The 27,417-nt window shown below is 37.1% G+C and overlaps 1 protein-coding gene across 1 annotated transcript in view; it reads left to right on the top strand.

Annotated features, from left to right (window-relative positions):
• LOC150081798 (axotactin-like) overlaps nt 1-27,417 on the top strand; it is a 638,696-nt gene that overhangs the window by 122,934 nt on the left and 488,345 nt on the right. The window contains exon 8 of the mRNA XM_090378896.1: nt 13,152-13,303. Coding sequence (XP_090235022.1) covers nt 13,152-13,303 — 152 coding nt within the window. The remainder of the gene's footprint in view (nt 1-13,151; nt 13,304-27,417) is intronic.

Here is a 27,417-nt window from a genome sequence, read left to right on the forward strand (position 1 = left end):
GGATAAGGAGGTGATTATCCTCTTGTATAAGGCAATGGTCAGGCCACACCTTGAGCACTCTGCAGGTCTGGAGGCCTCATTTTAGGAAGGATGTAGAGCTGCTGTAGTGAGTGCAGAGAAGGGCAACAAGATTAGTGAATGGAACAAAGGGTTGCTCTTATGAAGAAAGGCTTAAATTTTGTAAATTACAGTGTCTGGAGACTAGGCACCTGCGAGGTGATCTGATTGAGGTTTGAGCATGCTCAATGCTGATGGGATTCTTCCACTTGCCTAGAATAATCACGTGGGAGGGCATAAATTCAAATTGAGGAAAGACAGTTATAGGATAGATGTGCAGAAGTTTGCCTTTAGCCAGCATGTGGTTGATTGCTGGAACGAACTTCCACCTGTTGCTGTTGAAGTTGATTGCTTAAATAGATTCAAGGCAGAACTAGACGAACATTTGGAGCGAGTGGATAGGTAAAATTAGAAATTTTTTTTTTTATTATTATTATTATTATTATTTTTTTGGCTGTTGCTATGTAAGCTTCCTTTCTTGCATAATGTTCCTTTACTAATGCAAATGCTCATTGACAAAACTCCTATGAGCTGGCCTGGCAGCATATCTGCACTGCTCAGAGAATTTCATCTCTGACTGCACAGTTACCCCTAGGTTTTTTCATTTTCTACCACTCTGAGTTTAATTCCACACAGTTGATAAGTTACTCTGGGATTAATGCTGCTGATAGTACCTTTCATTTGTGAATGTTAAACTTCATTTCTCAACTTAAACTGCCATTTCTCAGCCCATTGACTGTCAACTGCCATTTCTCAGCCCATTGACTGATTTTTCTAAATCTTGTTGCAGTAGCATACCGTTATTACTATCGTTAAACACCCCTGCAAAATTTGACATTAAGTGTGATATTCTTTCATCAATCTCATTTAATAAATATTGAAAACAACAACGGGCCCAGCACTGAACCACGAGGAACTCCACTAATAACATTAGTCCGCAAAGAGTAGTGCCCATTGAAAACCCATAAGTTGCAATTAATGTGTATACAGCAGTATACTCACAAGAAAAATAATTTCATTATTATAAAGTCTTGATATAATACATGCACTCTTTTTATTTTTTAAAAAAGTAGTCCAATGTTGTTTGTTTCAAATTTCCTTTAATGTGAAACTGATATGTAATGTCTTTCATATTGAGATAAAATTGAAATTCTGGATCACTCTGATTAGTTTCATAAAAGAAAAGAAAGAGATTTTAAAGCAGTTTGTGTCTCTGTGCTCATCACTACATTTACTGGACACTCACCACAGTCTTTCTTGCTTTTATTTTTGAAAGCCCCTTTTCACTTAACAACTTGAAATTTTCTCTTACACTATTGCAATGAGCAGCAGCCTTGAAAGCAAGGTGAAATTACGATGGCTCCCAGCAGATTTCAAGAACTGTTGGGAGCCATCTTGAAACAAGTAAATGTTGGGTGACGTTAGAGTGACTAAGGGGAAGTATAGGTGCATGTATAGTTACACGTACTAGGAGTATAGTAAATAAATTTGATGAATTTGAAGTGCTGGTCAAGACATGAAATGTAGACATTGTTTTGATTTCAGACATTTGGTGTCACTCAGATATAAAGGATACACAATTTGAATACAGGGAGTACAATGTATACAGAAAGGACAGATCAGATACGAAAGGGGAGGTTATGCTCATAGTTAAGAAGCACATAAAATCTAAGGCAATGCATCCAGTTGATGTTGGTGGCCAGTGCAGTGTTGAGTCAGTTTGGTGTGACCTAAGCAATGGGAAAGCAAAAATGAGAGTAGGAGTGTGTTATAGGCCTAAAGACTATAATACAACAAACAGCTATATAAAGAAATAGAGTGGGCCAGTAAATCATATTGTCCTATAATAGGGGATTTTAACTTTCCAGATATTGAATGAAACATGTGGGTTGGTCACTCACAGACTAACAAGACTTTTGTGGATTTATTGGATGAATGTGTTCTACAGCAACATGTTAGAGAGACAACAAGAGGGAGTACCATGCTTGGTCTGATTATCAGCAGTGATTACACTGAACAACAAATTTTGGGTCATATCTTGTTATGGCCATGAAAGTAAGTTTACTTCATAGATTTTGGGGTGCTAGACACAGAAATAATGCTTAAAATGGCAGATTGGCTTTTGTTTTCAAAAAAAGTAGTTGTTTATATTTATACAAGATTTTTTTGAAAGAAACAAAACCCTTTTCCTGTAATTTTTTTGTTTATTTCACAGGGAAGCATAAACTTTTTATGTTTGCCAATCACCTTCAAAGGTAGCTATTTTTGTGTTTGCATAGTTTGCTAAAATGTTACCAACTTACCAAAAAAATTCTGGCACCCCAGCGCTGTTTTCTTCGACACAAATGTAGAACATCCAGACTTATGTCTAGATACTGCTTAGATCAAAGCGTTCTTAATTACTTGACCAAACTGTCTCATTGTTTACCCTTCTAATAACTCTTTCTTGCCCATTTGCATTTGACCATTCCTTCCCTATTACTGGCTGCTGTCTTTGTTTGCTCTCAGTTCTTGTTTGCTCTCTTGTATTATTTGTAACTTCTTGTGTCCATTTAACTGCTATTTTAGTTCACATCTATAACCTCCCTATTTCTAAATCCAGTATTTTCCAAACATTAACATTTATCATATTCAAACAAAATATTCAACCTTAATATTAACATTTTTTAATTAATATTAACATTGACATTTTAAACATCAACATTTTTTAAATTTAATATTCAAACATTAATATTAATCCTCACTTTCCATCGCCCTTCATGGATTTATTTTAGAAAAATAAATATTTCCATTATATTTGTAAGTGTGTACTCTTACAAGAGGCATTGAGGGCAGCATATTTCCATTGTGTAATAACACAGCCTTAAGGTTAACCGTAGAAGTGTCTATAAATAGTTGCCATTCTTCCAGGAATATGCCTCATGTTCATTGCTGCTATTAGACAATCAGCATCCTTATAAATAGCGAGTTCACCTTCTTTTTGATATAATTTATCATATTCTTTATTTCGAGTATGAAATGTCAATTTCACAGAATGTTCTAGAAGATCCCATTGTTGTAGCCTCGAGGCCCAAAATTCTGCCTTATTCTTCAGCAGTTTGAGATCCCTGATGAGGCCATTAAGCTCACTTTCTATGATGTAGTTCAGAAGGATAACGGTTTGGACAAAATAATGGATCCCTTGATGTAGACGGTTGCTGTACTTCTTCGTGTATATCAATTTGACGTTCATCAGTGTCTTCATCTTCGTCAGTGTATGTGCAAAAAAATGGTCGTGTGGTTCAGAAATAGGTAGCACTTCACCATGAGTCATGGGACGAATTGCAGATTATATAGCGCTGTCCACTTTTTCTTCATTGTCATTCCTTTTCTAATAGGAGGCACCATATAGAAGTAAGTCTGTGACATGATTTGTTGGCTCCCTCCATATCACGAGCACTGAGAAAGGCATAAACGTTCCTTTTGATTCACCCATGCATTGAGTTTTCATGAACAGGTAGTGCAGCATATGTGTGGAGCCCAGCCTTGTCCTGATTTCCTACTTTACACCCAAAGTACACAAAGTAGCCCTTTTTTTAATGGCTCGAGTTAAGGGACTCTTTCTTGAAGCTAACGTGACTTTCCCACATACTTAACAGAAGTCATCCAGATTACTCACACAATTACGGACATATTAATCTTACATGACACAAATACTGCACAAAAAGGAATCTTACAGAGAACAACTGTTAACTAAGAACAAATAACAGATCATGTGATGCAGTACCTAGCCATATTTGAGGATTACTGCAACAGAGTTGAAGATGCATTTGAGGCAACAACTTATCTTGTGATGCAGAGCAAGGCGACAGTTGCTGATCACATGATATATGAGCATGGTAATACCGAAACTGCTGTGCTACCATGCATTTTGCTGAGAGCCATAGTTGATAATGTAGAGTAACTTGCTAATATGAGACCCCAACTGTAATTTGAAAACAAGAGCCAATGGACAAATTTAAATGTGATTTTCGTGTTCAGCAGCATAAAATTAATCCAGATTTGGTATTTTCATTTTCATAACATTTTGCGTGTTGATCAGTGTTGTTCATGCATTAAGAATGTCCAGATAAAAGAACTACTAGGTGGCGGTGATCACAGTGTATTGGGTTGGGATTTACTTAAATATGTAACTGCCATCAAGTGTAAAGGGAAGGGGTTTTTGCCTTTATAAAGGTGATCACAGTGGTCTCGGGCAGGTTTTAAATTCTATAAAGTGGGCTAACTGATGATGTTACTGAGAACAAATCACCCAGTACCTAGCTGTTTTCGTTGGCGCACTATAGCCTTAGATGCTGATGCGCCATAAAAATCCTAATAACCAACCAACCAACCAACCTAGCTGTTTTCGAGGATTACTGCAACAGAGTTGAAGATGCATTTGAGGCATCATTGTTGCTAGGTTTTTTGTACCTCCTAAGACATACTGTTCAAGGTTTAGCCTAAATGAATATCAGATGAATTGATGTTGTGACAGAGAATCACGGTGCATGGGATAAGTATAAATTATCAGGTGACACAGAAGCCAATTATAATCCAATATAATAATCTTGATGGCTTCTGTGTCACCTGGTAATTTATACATATTTAGATATAATTTAGAGATTTAGATGTAAACTACTCTGTAATGCAGTCACAAAGAAGGCATGTGAAGGCAGATTATGAAAAATCTTTGGCAAAGGATGCAAAGAAAAACAGCAAAGAAAAAATAGCAAAGACTTCTTTACAAATGTAAACACTAGATGGAAGGGGATAAATCTAATTGGTCCAGTCAATATCGATAGTTTGTCTGTTGATGATCCTGCTCAGGTTGCTGACAAACTGAATGAGTATTTTGCATCTACATTCTCACTTGAGGAATTCTTTAGGGACAGATGCCAGAAGTTTATCAAGCTCTAACAATGAGCTAAATGATTATGTAATAAATGAGAGGAAAGTGGAAGGGAAATTGTTGAAGTTAAATATAAGAAAGGCACTTGGGGTAGATGGGCTCTATCCAATTATATTAAGGGAGGCAGCAAAGGAAGTAAGCAAACCCTTAGCCATAATTATGGATTCTGGAGAGGTCCCCGAGAACTGGAGATGTGCAAATTTGTCCCCAGTTCACAATGGATGATCAAAGGGTGATACAAGTAATTACAAACTTGTTAGTTTAACTTCTCTTACAGGGAAAATAATGGAATCACTGGTAAAAGTAGTAATGCTGGATCATCTAGACAAGGCAATTATACTTCAACTGCCACATGTGTTTGTTAAGGACAAATCTGGTTTGACCAATTTGGTTGGTTACTACAATGTGTTCATGAAGGAACTGTATGAAAAAAAATAATTTTGATATCATATAGTTGGATTTCAGAAAAGCTTTTGATACTGTTGCACATGATACTGTTGGTTCTGCTGACGAGGCTACTACAGACGGTCGTTTTCAAAGCCGCTAAGTGGATTTTTCTTATTTATTGATTTGAAATTATTGTTTTTCTAAAACTTTTGATTTAAATTTAGTAGTATAACATTATTTTGTGATTTTCTGATTAATTTGGTGTATTTATTCTTTACTCGGCCTTGTAATTGCATAAAAGTATCGGTAAAGGTTTCCACGTGTTTCAACTCCGCTAACCGTTCGTAATTTTCCCGCCTTTGTATACGATATACCGTACTAGATAGCGTTAGTTGAACTTCGTTAGCAGTTAAATTGTACGTTTAAATAAATACATATAACGACTTAGATTACAAACGTAATATAATTAATTTTATTTAACATAATTAATTATACATATAACCACTTAGGTTACGTAACATAAATAATTAGTAAAAACAAATAATTAATACATAACTTGATACGAAAGTTATATAAAGGGATTTCGCAGATAACACTCGTTACTGAAACGTAAATATTTCGTAGATAACACTCGTTACTGAAACGTAAATATTCCGTAGATAACACTCGTTACTGAAACATAAATATAGCGTTATAACTGTGTTTGGATACAAGTTTAGGATTTAATTTTGTACAGAAATCGAAATTTTATTGAAAATAACTCTAAATCATGACTCAAACCAGAGCAGCAAAGCAAAGGGCTCAAGCTAATGGGAATGCTGTGGCCCAGGGGAGAACTGAGGGGGGCAGTTGTCCTCTGAATCACAGCCTTGTAAGATGCACTATTTGCTTGATGTTTGCGGAGCAGTCAAGTATGGGACATGATACTGCCATGGGGGATGTCTTTGTGTGTGTGCGATGCAAGGAGTGTAAGGAGATAAGGCGACAACTCAGCGTTGTTATGGGCCTATATGAGAGCTTGAAGGATAGGGTGGATGCCCTCGAAGGATTACAAGTGAGGGGCCCATCAAGCTCTCAGCTGCCCACACCAATGCCAGAGCTTGCACTTGGTCATCGCGGAACACAGCGGCAACCCCCAAGGCAGAATGCGCTGGTCCCAAAGGAACTAGTAGTTGTTGGTGACTCTATTGTCAGGGAAACGGGAAACATGCTTTGTAAAAAGGATAGGTGGAATAGGACCAGGGTATGTCTGCCAGGGGCAAAAGTTGATGACGTTGTAGAGCGGATATCATCTTTTAAGGGCACAAAAGGTGATATAGTTGTACACGTTGGCACTAATGACATTAAGAGTAGGAGACCGGCGGAATTACTTGACAAGTACAGGTCACTGATGAAAAAAAGCCGTGAATTAGGGTTGAAATTGAAAGTGTCTGCAATTCTGCCCAGACACGATAGGAGGGAGTATATGATGAGAGCCCTGTCAATCAATTCGGCCCTGGAAAGATTGTGCAGGGCTCAAGGGGTAGAATTTTTTTCAGCCTGGTCTGAACTTGTTAACAGGAGAGACTGCTTCTACAGGGATGGGATACACTTAAATAGAAAGGGTGCAAGAATGTTTGCTGATGCTATCGAGGCAATGTTAGGTGGGTCGGAAAACTGCTAGATTGGGGGGATACAAGGACTAATAGATTAACAGTAGCCACTGGCAGAGGTGAAAGTGATTCTTGCACTGCTTCTATTGGAATGAGCCGCAGCCTGGAAAATAAGATGCAGGATATTTCAGAGACTGCTGGGAATCATTGGGGTACAAGTAAACACATGGGTTGTGTTAGGGTAGCTAAGAAAAAGAACAGGTGCATGTATACTTGTGTGTACACCAATGCTAGGAGTTTAGTAAATAAATTTGATGAATTTGAGGTATTGCTCAAAACATCAAAGGCAGATATTGTGGGGATTTCAGAGACGTGGTGTCACACAGATATAAGAAATGCAGAACTGGAATTTGGGGAGTACAATGTCTACAGAAAGGATAGACAGGATAGGAAGGGAGGAGGGGTTATGCTATTAGTTAAAAAACACATAAAATCCAAGGAAGTGAAGCCAGTCGACATCGCTGGACAGTGCAGTGTCGAGTCAGTTTGGTGTGACATAAGCATTGGGAGATCAAAATTGAGAGTAGGAGTGTGCTATAGGCCTAATGACTCTGATGAGTATAATAAGAAACTGTTCGGAGAAATAGAGTGGGCCAGTAAATCAGAGAGTCTTATAATGGGGGATTTTAATTTCCCAGATATTGACTGGAATTTGGGGGCTGGTCACTCACACAGTAGCAAGGCTTTTGTGGATTTATTGGATGATTGTTTTCTACATCAGCATGTTCGGGAGGCAACTAGAGGGAGTAATACTCTTGATTTGATTATCAGTAGTGATTCTTCATGCATTAAGAATCTGCAGATAAATGAACCACTTGGTGGCAGTGATCACAGTGTGCTGAAGTGGGAGTTACTCAAAGAGGTAACTACCATTAGGGGTAAAGGGAAGGGGTATTGCTTTCGTAAAGGCGACTACAATGGACTGAGACAGTATTTAAATTCTATACAGTGGGATCAACTGATGATATTGCCAACAGCAAATTCAAAATGGGAAGCATTCAAAGAACTTATCGTGGAAGCTACTAGGCTTTACATACCAACTAAGAAATATTGTTCAAGGTTTAGGCCTAAATGGTTGTCAGATGAACTAATGAGGCATATGGCAGAGAAGAAAAATGCATGGGATACATACAAATTAACACGTGACACGGACGCCTATGATAGATACAAGTTGATCTGTAACCAAGTTACAAAGGAGGTTAGGCAGGCGAAGGCAGATTACGAGAGATCCTTGGCAAGGGATGCGAAGAAAAACAGCAAAGAGTTCTTTACTTATGTAAACTCTAGAAGGAAGGGGATGAATCAGATTGGTCCACTTGAGATCGATGGGTCAACTGTTGATGACCCTGCTCGGGTAGCTAACAAACTAAATGAATATTTTGCATCGACATTCACACATGAGGAGTTATTCAGCGAGGGGAATGCCAGAGGTGTATTCAACTCTAGCAGTAAGCTAGAGAATCTTGTAATAACTGAGAGCAAAGTGGAGGAGAAATTGTTGAAGATAAACACAAGAAAGGCACCTGGGGTGGATGGGATCTATCCAGTTATATTAAAGGAGGCAGCAAAGGAGGTAAGCAAACCCTTAGCCATAATTATGAGAGCTTCCTTGGACTCAGGGGAGGTACCCATTGACTGGAGATGTGCAAATGTGACCCCAATTCACAAAGGGGGATCAAAGGCTGACACAAGTAATTATAGACCTGTGAGTTTAACTTCTGTTCCCGGAAAATTAATGGAGGCACTGGTGAAAGAAGCACTGCAGGATCATCTAGACAAGACTTCAGTTATAGCTAGGACACAGCATGGTTTTGTTAAGGGGAAGTCTTGCCTGACCAATTTGATTGGATACTATGATGCAGTCACAAAAGAACTGGATGCAGGGAATAACTTTGATATTATATACTTGGATCTTAGAAAGGCTTTTGATACTGTTGCACATGGAAGACTGCTGCACAAATTGGAGCAGTGTGGCATTGGAGGCAAGTTGCTGCTATGGATAAAGGGGTGGTTGAGGGGGAGAAGACAGAGAGTGGTAATCAATGGACACTGCTCATCGTGGACTAATGTTATTAGTGGAGTCCCTCAGGGTTCAGTATTGGGGCCTTTATTGTTTTCTGTATTTATAAATGATATTGATGATGGTATATCAGGCTTAATGTCCAAGTTTGCAGACGATACGAAGGTTGGCAGGGTTGTCAAGGACACTACTGACACTATGCTGCTGCAACAGGATTTGGAAAGGTTGAGCAGATGGGCTTCGAGGTGGCAAATGAAGTTTAACATTGACAAATGTAAAGTACTACATATGGGAAACAGCAACCCCAGAGCAACGTATCAACTCTGTGGTACTACACTGACAGTGGTAGAGAATGAAAGGGACCTGGGGGTGGTGGTGCAGGCAGATATGAAGTTCTCTGAGCAGTGCAGACGAGCTGCAAGAGTAGCTCATGGTGTATTGTCAATGATATATAGGAATTTTTCTAGCAGGGATAAGGAGGTGATTATTCCCTTGTATAAGGCAATGGTCAGGCCACACCTAGAGTACTGTATACAGGCCTGGAGGCCTCATTTCAGGAAGGATGTAGAGCTGCTGGAACGAGTACAGAGAAGGGCAACTAGATTGGTGAATGGGACAAAGGGGTTCTCTTACGAAGAAAGGCTTAAGTTTTGCAAATTACAGTGTCTGGAAACTAGGCACCAGCGGGGTGATCTGATAGAGGTGTACAAAGCCTTGAATGGTTTGAGCATGCTCAATGCTGATGGGATTCTTCCTCTAGCTCAGAAAAATCACCTGAGAGGGCATAAATTCAAATTGAGGAAAGACAGATGTAGGATAGATGTGCGGAAATTTGCCTTTAGCCAGCGGGTGGTTGGTGGGTGGAACAGACTTCCATCCCTTGTCGTGGAAGTTGATAGCCTAAATAAGTTTAAGGCTCAGCTGGACAGGTATTTCGAACGAACAGAGGGGTGAAGTGGAAGTGGTTATTTTTATTTATTTATGTTACTTTTTTTTTTTTTTTTTTTTTTTTTGGCTGATGCTGCATAAGCTTGCTTTCTTGCATCAAATGCCTCTACTAATGCTAATGCTAATGCTAATGCTAATAAAAGACTGCTGTCCATATTGGAGCAGTGTGGCATTAAGCTAGTTGCTGCTATGAATAAAGGGATGGTGGAATGAACAAAGACAAAAACCCCAGGGGCTCACATCTGGTGAGTATGGGCTTGGCAAACCCAGGGTCCTGAGCTGGATATCATCATTCTTCTCTTTCTTGGTGATTCCTTTGTACTTCTCTCTCCCTTTCTCTCTCGCTCTCCCTCTCTCTTTCTCAGGGGGTAACTCGGGAATTTTTTTTTTTTGGCTGGAGCAGCATAAGCCTCAGGCTTCCTTGTTCCGTATGGCTAATAATAATAATAAGAGTGTTAATCAATGGACATTACTCTTCATGGACTAATATTATTAGTAGAGTTCCCCAGGATTTGGTGTTGGGTCCATTGTTGTTTTCTATATTTAGCAATATCATTGATGAAGACATATCAGACTTAACGTCCAAGTTTGCAGATGATACATACAAAGGTTGGCAGGGTGGTTAATGATAGTAATGACAGCATGCTACTGCAACAAGAACTGGAAAAGTTAGGTCGATTGGCTGAGAAATGGCAATTGAAGTTTAATATTGAAAAATGCAAAGCACTGCATATGATTAGCAGTACCCCAGAATAATGTACCAAGCATTGACAAAATCTCATGTTCTCTGAGCAATGCAGACAGTTTGCCTGGAGAGCTCATGAGGTTTTGTCAATGACATACAGGAATTTTGCTACTAGGGATAATCAGGTAAATATCCCACTGCATAAGGCAATGGTCAGGCCACATCTTGAGTACTGCATACATGTGTGGTGGCCTCATTTTAGGAAGGATGTGGAGCTGCTGGAACAAGTACAGAGAAGGGCAGTGAGATGGGTGAGGGGGAACAAAGGGTAGTACACTCAGGTTTGACCAAGTGCTTTTGCCAAGAAAGGCTTCAATTCTTCAAATTGCAGCATCTTGAGACTATTGCCTCCCATTTGCGAGGCGATATGATCAAGGCGTTTAAGGCTTTGAATGGATTGAGCAAGCTCCTTGCCAATAGGATTCTTCTTCTTGCTTAGACCCCACACACAAGGGTGCACAAATTCAAATTGAGCAAGGACAGTTGCAGAATAGATGTGTGGAAGTTTGCCTTTTGCCAGCAGGTGGTTGATTGCTCAAACAAACTTCCGTCTTCCGGAAATTGATAGTTTCAACTGAACAAACTATTGGAAGGAATGAATAAGTGAAATGGGATGCATAATTTTTTTTGGCTTATGCTGTACAAGCTTGCTTTCTTGCATCATTTGCTGATGCCAACTTTGAGATTGTCGTCATCTGTTGGTATTTTGGAAGTCACAAGGTTGTTGTCCATGGTCTTGTAATTGTCCACCCATGCCAACCCAGTATCCAAGTTATGTTTCTCCAACCACAATGTTAGTGGATTTTCATCATTTTATGTAGTGTCTTTGTTGATTTTTGTGGGTTTTAGTCTTATATCAATAAAACAATTTTTGATGGTCTGTAATGTGACCTTATCCCATGCTTCACTCATGAATTGGATGGTATCGAGAACTGAAATATGAATTTTGTTTCCTTTCTTGTAGCGGAGTCTGTAGTTTCCAATATTAAAAAGTTTTTTTTTCTTTTTAAGATTTTAATAATACTTCTAAGTGTAGGACAAATTTTGAATTCTGTGGTAAAAACACAAGTTTGATGGTTAAATTGAGAAGAATGAGATGTGATGGGCAATTGACTAAAATCAACAAAATTTGCCTATTTTTTTTGCTTAAGCTCTTTGTCCTAGTTTATCTACTCTTCCTCAAAAAAATAGATGATATCATCCAGGCAGTTTTGTTAGCTCACTATATTACTGGAAGATTTTTAATGTTTTTAAAACATATAGGATTTGCCTATTACTAAGAGTTTCTTTTTCTGGTTTCACTTGAATAAATCAGAACAGTCGGTCGCTCTTTGGTTAATTTTCCACATTTGCACTTTTAAACTTGTGGGTCATGTAGGGGAGAAATTTGTAAAATACACTGGCTTCATAAGCATTAAAATGTTTCTTTCACAGAAACATTTTCTTATATCTGGCCACACATTTGCAATCTAGTCATTACTCACTTCCTTTCTTTACATCACCAGATTCACCACTTATCTTACCATAAAGAATATTATTATTTTTTTGAATCTCTTAAACTACCCATTATTGCAAATAAAATCAGTATGTCCAAGTTGTTGAGCCAATTTTTCACCTTGTAGTTTCAGTAGAGAAACTGTAATCCACTAATAGGATTCCAGTTTTTTTTCAATGTGTAAGAAAAGAGCTCAAAAAGAGAAACTCAGAGCATTATTCAGATCACTTTTATCATACTTATGCAGTTTTTTTGCAGTGATGTTTTTTTTTAAAGTACTAGTAATCTTTCCCAATTTTTCCAAATGATTGACACAGTTGATGTGTTCAGTCTTAAATTTTTAAAAATGGACACATTGCTTGTTCCATTTTATAAGTCAGGAATAATTTTTGGTTTCTCGTTGATTGTTAATTTTTATTTAATTTCCTGCTATTTCAAGGCAAAAAAAAAAAAAAAACCGAATTTAGCCCAGCACAATAAAACTACAGAAGCAAATTGTTTTTAAAAATTCCAAGTGTTTCACCCAAGTTTTAAAAAAATATGTATAAATAAATACATATAAATAAAAAAATAAATAAAAAATATAAATTCTTCACGTCGACTGAATTTAAAAGCTGAATGTTTTATACTGATACCAAAAAAAAAAAAAAAAAATTGTCTGGATTGTCCCAATTTTGATCACTCTAATAATAGGACATTCAAACTGGTACTTAGTGAATAATTCTTGTAGATTACCTAATAAAAGTTGCTGATTCATACGAAAAGAATTTGTTTAAAATGTGTGTAGTTAAATGTTGGTTCAGTGTGGTTAGCTTCAAGTATTAAATTAAATTTTGTTGTTCACTACATATATTTGTCCTATGTTCATTTTTATTCTCCATTTTGATTAGAATTTAATATTTCTGCTGTTCCTTAAGCTGGCACAGTGTTACAGTCATTCAACATGATGCTCAAATACTAATTAACCTTGATGGCAGAGAATTAGCATCCTTACAAATCAATGGCACTACTCGTTACTTATTCTTAGATCCTGATTTGTATATTGGAGCAAGTCCGCCAACAGCATCAAGTGAGTTCTTTTTCATTTGCTTTTTATAACAAAACTTAATTTTTGAAATTCTTCCAATAATATCTTCAGGTTTTGGGGTTGATATTTTTAGTACACAGTAAATCCTATATACATTTAGTGTGCAAATGATTACTACTATGAACCAAAAATCAATTAGTGCAGGTTACTGTCATGTTGAATAGTTTCTTTAATGGTAGATTGGGCCATAGGGTACCAGAAACTTTTCCATCCTTTCCCATAGGGGCCTCAAGCAGCATGGCTATTAAATATATAATCTCACAAATTTTAAAATTTGTATCGTATGTTCTTAAATTTATGTAGTAATGCTGATAAAAAGCTATTTTTTACAATTATTTTGATTGTACTAATTATACTTGGGTTTTTTGGTGCATCAACTGTTTTGATCATAGTGTATGCTGGGTCTCATGATTTATATGACACATTGTGAGGACTGAAAATTCCAACCTGTATTATTTTAGAAAGAAGTCTATAAAGAAATTTAAAAGAAATAAAAAGAAATTTCTCTCTAAATAGAAATTTAAAATTTTCACTACCAAATTCTCAAAACTAATTTCTGTCTGCTGCATCAAGCTTTATTGCAGTTCCTCCTGTGCATCTATGTCGTCCACCATGAAACTTCTGTTTATCTCCTAGCATGTGAAACCTTAAATATGGCTTCTTTTTTGGATCACAAGCAAGTTAAATGCTTACATATTTTTTATAATTTACATTACTAATATTTCCTATTACTATTGTTTAACAATTTTATTTCTAATGCATTTGGAATGCAACCTCCATTGCTTTTAAATATTTGTCATTTTCAGTTTTGCCATTTTCTAACTCCTGAAATTAGTGAGGGATACATGTAGTTGAAAAAAAAAGTTGAGGGGTCCCTTGAAAGCATTTCTCAGTCTACATTATAACTGCCAACCTTCTCTGCTTATAAAGCTATGTTTATACAAAGCTAATATAAAGCTATATAAAGCTATGTTTGTATTTGTACACAATCTATCAGAACTTTTATGAGATGCATGTCTAATTGATAAGCAACAATACATCAGCTCATACAGATTGTATATGTGCATTCATACTTCTGTGCATGCATCACACCTTTTCCAGTACAGAATAAAGTTGTCTACATTTAGGTTTCCATGTTTCCCTTTGTGTATACTTTAAACACAAATAATTAATGGTGAAAATTAACAATTTGTGCCGTTAACAATTATGTTACTAAGGTAGATATATATTTACATTAAAATCTCACTAATTTGGACCAGTGAGTCAGATATACTTCATATCATGATTTGCCCAGCCTTCTTTTTTTATGGATGTATTTTCATTTATGTGAAATGGAGATTTTTTCTAAATGAGAATTTAATGATACATTTTTGAGAATGGTTTCACAATCACACGTAAAAGAAGTAAAACTGTCAAAAGGAAAAATTAACTGTAAACATCAAGACATTACAAACATCAGTACTATAAATCATGGATATCATAATAGTCAGCTGTAAACATGTGTATTGAAGAAAACAATTGAGATGTGTTTGTTTTTTTTTTTTTTTGTTTTTTACAATTTTGGCAGTTTTATTGTTACATAATGCACCAAATATCTTTCTACTGAAATCTTATGCCTTGAATAGATTGAGTAGGCTCAGTGCTGATGGAATCTTTCCTCTTGATCAGACTACACACAAGGGGGCATAAATTCAAATTGAGGAAGGATAGTTATAGGATGTGGGAAAATTTTTATTCAGCCAAATTTTTATTCAGCCAGGTAGTTGATTGTTGGAACAAACTTCAATCTAGCATTGTGGAAGTGGATAGTTTGAATAAATTAAAGGGAATAACTAGACAAACTATTAGAGGTGATGGGCTGGTGATGTGGGAAATGTTTTTTCTTTTTTTTTTTTTGATGCTGTAAAAGTTTGTTTTCTTGCTTCATTTGCCACCACTAATGTTAATAGTAATACTAAGGAGGAAATGTGTAGATGAAGATAAAGAATTAATTCAAGAAGAAAAAAATATATGAAGGCTGGAGGTGCTTCAATAATCTTATTAAATCTATTAATTCTGAAAAGGAATTCGAAACATACTTTTATACTCTAAGATATATGAAAAACAAAATGGCAGTATGTAGGATCTTTACTCTGCAGAAAATTTTTGATTTCATGAGATGGTTGAAGGAACAGTGTGCTTTAATGTGTTTTTGTGGAAAGCAGTAATTTAACCACTCAGTTAAAGTGATGCTCTTAAGGCTCCCAGCAGAACAAACTTAGTCTTCATAGTGAGTTCCTTGCTGTTGCACTACTCTTCTGTCAGGAAAATGGGAAATGTGTTGTGCAAGAAGGATAGGTGGAATAGGACCAGGGTATGTCTGCCAGGAGAAAAAGAAGATGGCCGTGTAGAGCATTATCATCTTTTAAAGACACAAAAGATGATATTGTCATACACATTGGCACTAATGATATTAAGAGTAGGCAATCTGAGGACTAAAAAAAAGACACAAGTTAGGATTCAATTTAAAAGTGTCTGCAATTCTGCTTGGACACAGTAGGAGGGAGTATATGTTGAGAGCCTTGTCAATCAATTCGGACCCCGGAAATATTGTGTAAGGCTCATGGGGTAGAATATTTCTCTGCATGGTCTGTGCCTGTTAACAGGAGAGACTGTTTTTAAAGAGATAGGATAGACTTGAATAGAATGGGTGCAAGAATGTTTTCTGATGCTATTAAGGCAGTTAAAGGTGGGTCAGAAAACTGCTTTCTTGGGAGGGTACACAGACTAATATAACTAGTCACGGACAGAAGCAAAAGTGATTCTTGCACTGCTATTATTGGTACCTGCATAAGCCTGAAAAGCAAGGTGTCTGGGACTTCAGGCCCTTCTGTTGGTCATCATGGAACAAATAAATATATGGGTTGTGTTACAGTAACAAAGAGTAAGAGTATGTGCATGTATATTTGCATGTGCACTAATGCTAGGAGCATTGTAAATAAATTTGATAAATTTGAAGTACTGATTAAGTCATCAAGTGCAGACATAGTAGGAATACTGGAAACATAATGTCACTCAGACATAAGTATGATAAATTTAAATATGGGAAGTACAATGTATACAGGATCCACAGACAGGATAAGTGCAGGGGTTATGCTCTTAGTTAAGAAACATATTGGATCTAAGGCAGTGCATTCAACTTACATGGGTGATATGCAATGTCAAGTCAGTTTGGTGTGATATAAGCACTGGCAAAAAGTAGGAGTGTGTTATAGGCCTAATGACTGTAATGAGTATGCCAAACAACTATACAGAGAAATTGAGTGGTCCAGCAAATCAGAATGTCTCATAATAGGAGATTTTAACTTTCCATATGTGGGCTGGAATTTGTGAGTTGGTAACTCACACACTAGAAAGCCTTTGTGGATTTCTTGATTGACTGTTTTCTACAGCAGCATGTTAGAGAGAGGCAACAAGAGAAAGCAGTAATTTTTAACTGATTATCATCAGTGATTCTTCATGCATTGAAAACCTGTAAGTAAAAGACCTACTGTATTGCAGTGATCATAGTGTACTAATGTGGAATTTAATTAAAGACATAACTACTGTCAAGGGTAAAGGGAAAGGCTTTTGCTTTCTTAAGGGTGAATACAGTGGTTTCTGACAATTTTTAAATTCTGTGCGGTGGGACCAACTGATGATCTTACAAACAGTGAATTCTAAATGGGAAGTATTCAGAGAAGGAAGCAAAGAAGCTATTAGGCTTTTCATACCAATGGAGAAATACTGTTGAAGGCTCAAACCTAAATGGATGTCAGATGAACTGTTGAGACACATGGCAGAGGAAAAATGTGCATGGGATGCATATAAATTATCGGGTGATATAATTTATGCTCACGTTGCAGACAAATTGAATAGATATTTTGCATCTACATTCACACATGTAGAGGGAAGGAGATGCCAGAAGTTTATCGAACTAAAGAGGAACTAAATGACTTTATGATAACTGAAAGGAAAGTGGAAGAGAAATTGGTGAAGATGGACATAAAAAAGGCACCTGGGATGGATGGAATGTATCCAATTATATTAAGGGAGGCAGCAAAGAGATAAGCAAACCATATATATATATATATATATATATATATATAATTATCAGAGTATCCTTGGATTCAGGGGGAGATCCCTATGGACTGGATGCATATGTATCCTGAGTGCAAATGTATCCGAAATTCATGAAGGGGGATCTAAAGGGAATATTAATAATTACAGCAGCATCTGCTGCTGTAATTATTAATATCAGATTATTTTCCCTGAACAGATGTTAAGTTGTTCAGGGAAAATAATGCCATCACTGGTTAAAGAAGTAATGCAGGACCATCTGGACAGGCATGGAATTATACTGCAATCACAGCATGGATTTTTTAAGGGGTGTACTTGTCTAACCAATCTGATAGGTTATTATGATGCAGTGACCAAGTAACTGGATTCAAAAAAATAACTTGGACATCATATACAGGCGCCTCCGTAGCCAGGTGGGAAGAAGCAGCAGTGCGTAGCACACGCTTCTTGATTAGACCGGGGTTCGAGCCCGTCACCACCAAATACGGATGATGCGGAAAGGTCAGGGAATGACCACCGCATATCCCAGAGCAATATGGCCTAAGCTGCTAATGCTCCTAAAAACCAAAACAACAACAACAACATCATATACTTAGATTTCAGGAAGGCTTTTGATACTGTTGCACATAAAACTGCTATACAAATTGGAGCAATGTGACATTAAGGGTAAGTTACTGCTATGGATAAAGGGATGGTTAAGTGGAAGAAGACAGAGTAGTTATCAATGGGCTCTGCTCTTCGTGGACTAATGTTATTAGTAGAATCCCCAAGATTCAGTACTGGATCCATTCTTGTGTTCAATATTTATCAAATTATTTAATGAAGGTATATCAGGCTTAATGTTTAAGTTTGTAGATGATACAAAGGCTGGCAGGGTGGTTAACGATGGCCATCAGGGTGAGCTACTGTAACAAGATCTAGGAAAATTGGGTTAATGGGCTGGGAAATGGCAGTTGAAGTTTAACATTGACAAATGCAAGATACTGTATATGGGTAGCAGTAATCCCAGAGTAACTTATCAGCTGTGTGAAACTGCACTCTGGTTAGTGGAGAATGAAAAAGACCTGAGGATAATTGTGAAGTCAGACATAATTCTTTTAGCAGTGCAGACATCCTGTCAGGATGGCTCATGCAGTTTTGTCAATTATATACAGTAACTTTGCTAGCAGGGATAAGGAAGTGATTATCACTTTGTATAAGGCCATGGGTAGCCCACATCTTGAGTACTGTATATAGGTCTGGAGGTCTCACTTTAGGAAGGATGTAGACCTGCTAACTGCAACCAGAGTAGGGCAGCTGGATTGGTGAAGGGAACAAAAGAGTGCTCTTACCTAGAAAGGGGCTTCAGTTCTGCAAATTGCAGCATCTCGAGACTAGGCACCTAGTCTAGAGATGGCGAGACCTGATTTGAGGGGTTTAAAACCTTGAATAGATTGAGTAAGCTGAACTTTAATGGGAAGTTTTCCTCTTGCTGAGACTGCACACATAAGGGGTGCATAAATTCAAGTTGAGGAAGGATGGTTGCAGGATAGATATGCAGAAGTTTGCCTTCAGCCAGTGTGTGATTGATTGTTGGAACAGATTTGCATCTGTTGTCATGGAAGTGGATGCATTGTAGGGCTGGCAGAACACTGTAAGCCTGGTAAGCAGGGCAGAGCAGCACCAAAATTCAAAATTTTTATTATAATAATATTTAATGAAAGTATCTCAGTTAAAGTCAGTAAATAACACTTTAATCTCAATATAGACGAAAACTATTATTCAATTGTACACTGAAAGGACAGAATTCATGGGATACCTGGTTCCTGGGTAACGTGACACTGTCACCCCTCTCACTAGTGGCAAACTCACCACTTGGCAGGTATATACATACACTTCATTCGTGTAGATGCTAATTCTATATCAGTATGGGAAAATGTCGTGAGTTAACCGACTTTGAAAGAGGGATGATAGTGGGTGCTCAACTCATGGGTCACTCTATCGCAGAGGTATTACATAAATTGCACTATCCCATTCGACACTATCAAGAGTGTATTGGGAATATGCCATTTCCAGAATAATATTTCATCATGGACAGCGCTGTTGGCGGAGAAAGGTGGTGGATGGACATGCCCCTTGATATCTGTCTCACATTGTTTCAGCCAACCAGAGAGCAACAGTGGCACAAATCACCACAACGAGGGAAGTGCCAGAAATGTCTATACCAAGACCATTAGGCGATCATTAGCCGCAATAGATTATGGGAGCTGCTGACCCACCAGAGTCCCATTGCTAACACCATGACACAGGACTCTACACTTCCAACGGGTAAAAGAACATCGGCACTGAACCTTGGTCTCCTGGTCCGATGAGTCCCTTTTCCAGTTATTTCGAGCAGACAGAGGGTGTGTTTCTGGCAGAAACTGCATGAAGCTATTCATCCATGTCAACAAGGAACTATTCAGGCAGGTGGGTGGGTGGTCAGTAATGGTCTGGGGTGTGTTCAGCTGGTACATGTTGGGACCTCTGGTATGTCTAGATGCATCTTTGAATGGTCCAAGTTATGTGTCCATCCTTGCAGACCATCTGCATCCAGTGGTGTAGCTACCCTTTTTCGGGACCGGAGGCAAAGAACACATTCGGGCCCCTACTTAATTAATGAAAATTGCAAAACGGGTGTAAAAAATATAAACACGAGAAGATTAAAAAAAATTGAAACCATCATAATTCCTCCTCTGCCTCTGTGGACACTGTAATGAATATAATGAATACATTTTTGAAGGTACTGTATAAATGATGTATTAAAAAATGAATATCGAATTTATATCAAACCTTATTTTTTATTATTGTAAAGCAAAACCCAATAGCTTTAATTACAGATTAAGATCAACAGAAATACATACAAAATGATCGGTGAAAAAAATATTTACTCTATATCTATGAAGTAAATAAAGCTAACTAGGCAATAAAGCTAAATAAGCAATATTTATTCACATTAACAAAAATTCAAGCCTTAAGTAAACTAATAATATCTATAAATAATAAGATTTGAATTAAAATATGCATGTACATAAAACCTGAGTAACAATAATAAATATATACATGACATATATTATATGCAGATATAAATGACAAAAAAAAAAAAAAAAATATATATATATATATATATATATATATATAATAAAATATACAGAAACATAAATAAACACCTCAGAGAAAAAATACACATACGTACATATAATAGTTTTGGAGTAATTTTAAAACAAATCATTGTAATAAGTAACCAACTGTATATGTTAAATCTAGTCTATATACACAAAAAAGTTTTATAACAAATATTTTAAACTTTAATCAAAATTGTCTCCTAACCCTTTTAGTCGAAAAAATATCTATAATTTCGTTGAAATCGATAGAATTCGCTACACTGTTTTCTATGCTTAAGATGGACAAATCGTTAAGTCGACCTTGGCCTATTGTGTTCCTTATATATGTTTTAATTTTGAAGAACTCCTTTCAGCACCAGCCACAGTTACCGGCAAGGTCAAGAATATAAAACATGCCATTATAACATCTGTAACAAATGCAGATAATGATGTGTTTTTAATTAAAATAAGGTTGCACAGGTCCCAAATTGAATTAATTTTTAAAATTTTTTGTCCTAAAGATGATCTTAAATTTAATAGCTGCTGTGGAAAGTCACCAGAAATATCTTTATTGTATTGATTTTGAAATTCTACAGCTGTTTGTTGCAGAGCTTCGTCGCTAAAAGATAAGTGTGTTTCTGGTTGCAAAATTTTAAAACTATCTACAACATTTTTTGTATTAAGAAATCTAGATTTTAATTCATGTATCACAATGTCTATTGTTGCATAGTATATATCAACTTTAAACCATCTTTCAGAATCTTGAAGTCATTTGTCTAAATCCTCAAACATTTTTTTAACTTTCCTATTGCATTTCTTACTAAAATTTAAATTTATTCCCCAAGATCTTGCTAAAGAAAATGCAAAACTTTTACTTTCTTCATAATTATCTCTTAGCAAAACCATAGAATTTAAAGATGTCTCTAAATGACACATTGCCTGACCGAGATCTAGATTTTTTTGTTGCAGTAACTTTGAAGTTAAATTAATTGATTCCAATATTTTATAATTTAATACCAAAAGAAAAACAAATTCTAACGTTTCCATTTTTTTTGCAAGCCAATTGCCTGGCATATTTCGTCTTTTTTTTTTTTTTTAGACACTAATATTATTTTTGCTAACATTTTTAGGACATCTGTAAATCTATAGCGCAATGCTAGTAAACAATCAAATCTTGATGACCAACGCGTTGGACACAATTTCTTTAGAGTAATTGCTGATATAGTGCTATCATTTGCATTTACATTCTGTTTCTGATTCAATAGATCCCATCGTACAATGCCATCCGCAAAAAATGAGTAAATATTTTCAATTATGTCATAAAATAAAGACACATCAGCTACTTTTTTCGCAGCATCATTAATTACTAAGTTTAAGTTATGCACCGTGCAATGAACATAGTAGGCATTTGGAACTTTTTGTAATAGTCTTGATTGCACACCGCTATATACCCACTCATTGTTGTGGTACCATCATATCCTTGACCTCGGCAGTTCTGTGAATCTAGCCCTTTGGATTCTATACAGTAAATAATGTCACTTTAAATTTTGCTGGCTGATTGATCTTTTATACAATAAAATCCCAAAAATCGCTTATTTATAATGATTTCTGATGATATATCATTTTCTGTTTTTACAGTAACATAGCGAAATATTTGACTCATCTGATCAGTTTTTGTGACATCCAGGGTAGTGTCCGTGATTACGGAGAAAAACAGCACAGACTTTATTTCATCAATAATAACATTTTTGACTTTCTCAGATAAAAGACAAATAATTTCATTTTGAATAGTTGGACTCAAATGTTTTTAGCCATATTTAGCCGCTTTATTGACCAATTGTTACATAAAATTATTTTCTATAAGTAGCTTATAGACCTAGTCAGGATCGCTAGTTTATTCTGAATTGAGACAGCGAGATTTGGAAGTTAATTAATACTTAAATGTCCGTAGATTTATCGTTCGTAAATTGCCACCTTTGTTATACGATACACCGTTATATCCCGAACTAGATAGCATTAATATAGTATATAATATAATACTGTCAATTAATCAGTAAAAATATATTAATTTGGTTAAATTCATTGTCAATTAAATTGCACTTTTAACTAAATACATATAACGACTTAGATTACAAACATAACATAATTAATTAATACATAACTTGATACGGAAGTTATATAAACGGAACTTGTAGAATACTCAATACTGAAAAATATATATAGCATTATAACTGTGTTGGGATACAAGTTTAGGGTTATAATTTTGTACTGAAATTGAAATTTTATTGAAATTAAACCAAAACCATGACTCAGACCAGAGCAGCAAAGCAAAAGGCTCAAGCTAATGGGAGTGCTGTGGCTCAGAGGAGAACTGAGGGGGGCAGTTGCCCTCTGAATCACAGCCTTTTAAAATGCACTGATTGCATGATGTTTGTGGAGCAATCAGGTATGGGACATGATATTGCCATGGGGTATGTCTTTGTGTGTGCATGATGCAAGGAGTGTAACGAAATCAGGCGACAACTCAGTGTTGTTATGGGCCTATATGAGAGCTTGAAGGACAGCGTGGATGTCCTTGAAGGATCTAAATTGAGGGGCCCATCAAGCTCTCATCTACCCACATCAATGCCAGAGCTTGCACTTGGTAATCACGCAACACAACGGCAAACCCCAAGGCAGAATGCGCTGGTCCCACAGGAACTAGTAGTTGTTGGTGACTCTATTGTCAGGGAAACGAGGAACGTGCTTTGTAAAAAGGATAGGTGGAACAGGATCAGGGTATGTCTGCCAGGGGCAAAGTTTGATGATGTTGTAGAGTGGATATCATCTTATAAGGGCACAAAAGGTGATACAGTTGTACATGTTGGCACTAATGATATTAAGAGTAGGAGACCGGCAGAATTACTTAACAAGTACAGGTCACTGTTGAAAAAAAGCCATGAATTAGGGTTCAGTTTGAAAGTGTCTGCAATTCTGCCCAGACACGATAGGAGGGAATATATGATGAAAGCCTTGTCGATCAATTCGGCAATGGAAAGATTGTGCAAGGCTCAAGGGGTAGAATTTTTTTCAGCCTGGTCTGTACTTGTTAACAGGAGAGACTGCTTCTACAGGGATGGGATACACTTAAATAGAAAGGGTGCAAGAATATTTGCTGATGCTATTCAGGGAGTGTTAGGTGGGCTGGAAAACTGCTAGCTTGGGGGGATACAGGGACTAATAGATTAACAGTAGCCACTGGCAGAGGTGAAACTGATTCTTGCACTGCTTCTATCGGAATGAGCAGAAGTATGGAAAACAAGATGCAGGATATTTCAGAGACTGCTGGGAGTCATTGCAGTACAAGTAAATACATGGGTTGTGTTAGGGTAGCTAAGAATAGGAACAGGTGCATGTATACTTGTGTTTACACCAATACTAGGAGTTTGGTAAATAAATTTGATGAATTTGAGGTATTGCTCAAAGCATCAAAGGCGGATATTGTTGGGATATCAGAGACGTGGTGTCACACAGATATAAGGAATGCAGAACTGGAATTTGGGGAATACAATGTCTACAGAAAGGATAGGAAGGGAGGAGGGGTTATGCTATTAGTTAAGAAACACATAAAAATCAAGGAAGTGAAGCCAGTCGACACGCTGGACAGTGCAGTGTTGAGTCAGTTTGGTGTGACATAAGCATTGGGAGATCAAAATTGAGAGTTGGAGTGTGCTATAAGCCTAATGACTCTGATGAGTATAATAAGAAACTGTACAGGGAAATAGAGTGGGCCAGTAAATCAGAGGAGTCTTATAATGGGGGATTTTAATTTCCCAGATATTGACTGGAATTTGTGGGTTGGTCACTCACACACTCGCAAGGTTTTTGTGGACATATTGGATGATTGCTTTCTATGTCAGCATGTTTGGGAGGCAACTAGAGACAGTAACACTCTTGATTTGATTATCAGTAGTGATTCTTCATGCATTAAGAATCTGCAGATAAAGGAACCACTAGGTGGCAGTGATCACAGTGTGCTGAAGTGGGATTTTCTCAAAGAGGTAACTACCATCAAGGGTAAAGGGGAGGGTTATTGCTTTCGTAAAGGCTACTATGATGGTCTGTGACAGTATTTAAATTCTATACAGTGGGACCAACTGATGATGTTACCAACAGCAAATTTAAAATGGGAAGCATTCAAAGAACTTATCTTGGAAGCTACTAGGCTTTACATACCATCTAAGAAATATTGTTCAAGGTTTAGGCCTAAATGGATGTCAGATGAACTAATGAGACACATGGCAGAGAAGAAAAATGCATGGGATACATATAAATCAACACGTGACACAGAAGGCTATGATAGATATAAGCTGGTCTGTAACCAGAAGAAGGTTACAGGTAGGTGAATTGTTCCAACAATTCACCTACCTGCTGGCTGAAGCTAAATATCTGCATGCTTGTCTAGGTTTGGACAGACTGGGATAGTTGTGCTTATCCTTTACTGAGAATCCAGCATTCATATTACAAAAGTAACCATCTTTATTGTAGTCTTTTGGCTTCCTGTATATCATGGTTGGTTGGTTGGTTGAATGGGGTTGATATACCATTGGGGTTGGTTGGTTGATATACCATCATCAATATCATTTATAAATACAGAAAACAACAATGGACCCAACACTGAACCCTGAGGGACTGCACTAATAACATTAGTCAACGATGAGCAGTGTCCATTGATTACCACTCTCTGTCTTCTCCCCCTCAACCGTCCCTTTATCCATAGCAGCAATTTGCCTCCAATGCCACACTGCTCCAATTTGTGTAGCAGTCTTCCATGTGCAACAGTATCAAAAGCCTTTCTAAGATCCAAATATATAATATCAAAGTTATTCCTTGCGTCCAGTTCTTTTGTGAATGCATCATAGTATCCAACCAAATTGGTCAGGCAAGACTTTGCCTTAACAAAACCATGCTGTGTCTGAGCTATAACTGAAGTCTTGTCTAGATGATCCTGCAGTGCTTCTTTAACCAGTGCCTCCATTAATTTTCCTGGAACAGAAGTTAAACTCGCAGGTCTATAATTACTTTTTTCAGCCTGTGGTCCTCCTTTGTGAATTGAGGTCACATTTGCACATCTCCTGTCTATGGGTACCTCCCCTGAGTCCAAAGAAGCTCTCATAATTATGGCTAAGGGTTTGCTTACTTCCTTTGCTGCCTCCTTTAATATAACTGGATAGATTCCATCCACCCTGGGTGCCTTTTTTTATGTTTATCCTCAATAATTTCTCCTCCACTTTCCTCTCAGTTATTACAAAATCATCTAACTCACTGCCAGAGTTTACTTCACCTCTGGCATTCCCCTTCACTTCTGACATTCCTATTTCCCTTGTTCAGTCCTTTAAAAAAAAAAAAAACATAAATAAAACTCCAAAGTAAATTTCCTGATCATAAAAAGTCAATTTTCTATTTTCAAAGGAGCAGAAGCTGATTTTTAGTATGATGAGTTTTTTATTTTCTCCCCCCCCCCCCACAGACAGCTTTGTTTGGATTCTTCCAGATGAAATTGCCAGTCCAACTTAGTTTAGTGGAGCAAGTTAACTGCCAGTCCATACTCTTCAAACTTGCATTTCCACCCTTAGAAAATAAAATGCCCCAGTCATAACACATGAATGTCATAGGGGGATTGTTCTTCTCTGTTGGAAAATCCATTCACCAACCTAAGAAATTAGTAGCATCAAAATCATACACAGCATAACATTCACGTTACATATAAACTTCATGCACTCCAATTCCACTTCTTTGCCACCCCCCCCACCAATAAACTCAGCATGCAGAAAAAAAAAACTTTTACTGCTGCATCTCAGATTGGAACAGCCACCAAAGCACTGCGATAAATTTTAAAGGAAGGATGTTAAACATGCTTTTCATAAATTAATGATCCTATTAGAAGTATATCTTTTTTTTTTTTTTTATGTAAACCCCAAACACGAGAGGTATTAGAACCTATAGTACTTAGTACCGTGCTTGGGTTGGAGGTTGAGAAGACGAAAGAAGATATTTGTTGACATTGGACTTGAACTTCTGTAGATTGTAATTTTCAGGAAATACGTATGAAGGAAGGTTGTTCCAGAAAACGGCAGTTGAAGGAATAAATGAGGAAGATGAAAAGTTGGTTCTCTGGGTTTGAAGTTGGACAGTAAATGGATGTTGGCTGGTGGCGGCACGTGTTCGGACTGTTTTGAAAGAGAGAGCGGGAATTATAGAAGCCAATTCAGAAGAATAGTGCCCATGGAAGTATCTGTAGAAGAGGCATGCAGCAGAAACGGTACGTCTATGAGAAAGTGAGTGGAGAGGCTCTGTTAGAGATGAATCATTAATTAACCTAACTGCCCTCTTCTGAATGGAATCAAGAATCCTGAGAGAGGTTTTGGGGGCACCACCCCAGATGTGGGAACAATATTCCATGGCAGGGCAGATTTGTGATTTATACAGAGTGAGCAGCTGTTTGGAAGAAAAGTAACGTTGAGAGCGAAAGAGAAAACTAAGTTTTTTAGATGCAGAGGAAGCAATATTTGTAATGTGCTTGTACCAAGAGAGAGATTAGAAGTCAGGGTAATCCCCAAAAGAGATATATCATTTTGCCTAGAAATTGGAGTGTCACTAAAGATGAGCATAGGAGCAGAAGAATCCTTTTTGTGAGATATAAGACAAGACTGAGTTTTAGAAGGGTTGAAATCAACTAAGTTGTCTTTGCCCCACTGGAGAATTACCTCAAGATCGGTATTTAAGGAATTGGCAGCAGATTTTTGAGAAGTTGAAGCTGATTGAGCAGGACAAGGCTTCTCAAAATGGAAAGTGGAATGCAGTGTGCTATCATCGGCAAAACTATGGATAGGATTT

Source organism: Mastigoproctus giganteus, chromosome 8 (assembly GCF_048544385.1).
Source record: "Mastigoproctus giganteus isolate SK-2022 chromosome 8, ASM4854438v1, whole genome shotgun sequence".
NCBI lineage: Eukaryota > Metazoa > Arthropoda > Arachnida > Uropygi > Thelyphonidae > Mastigoproctus > Mastigoproctus giganteus.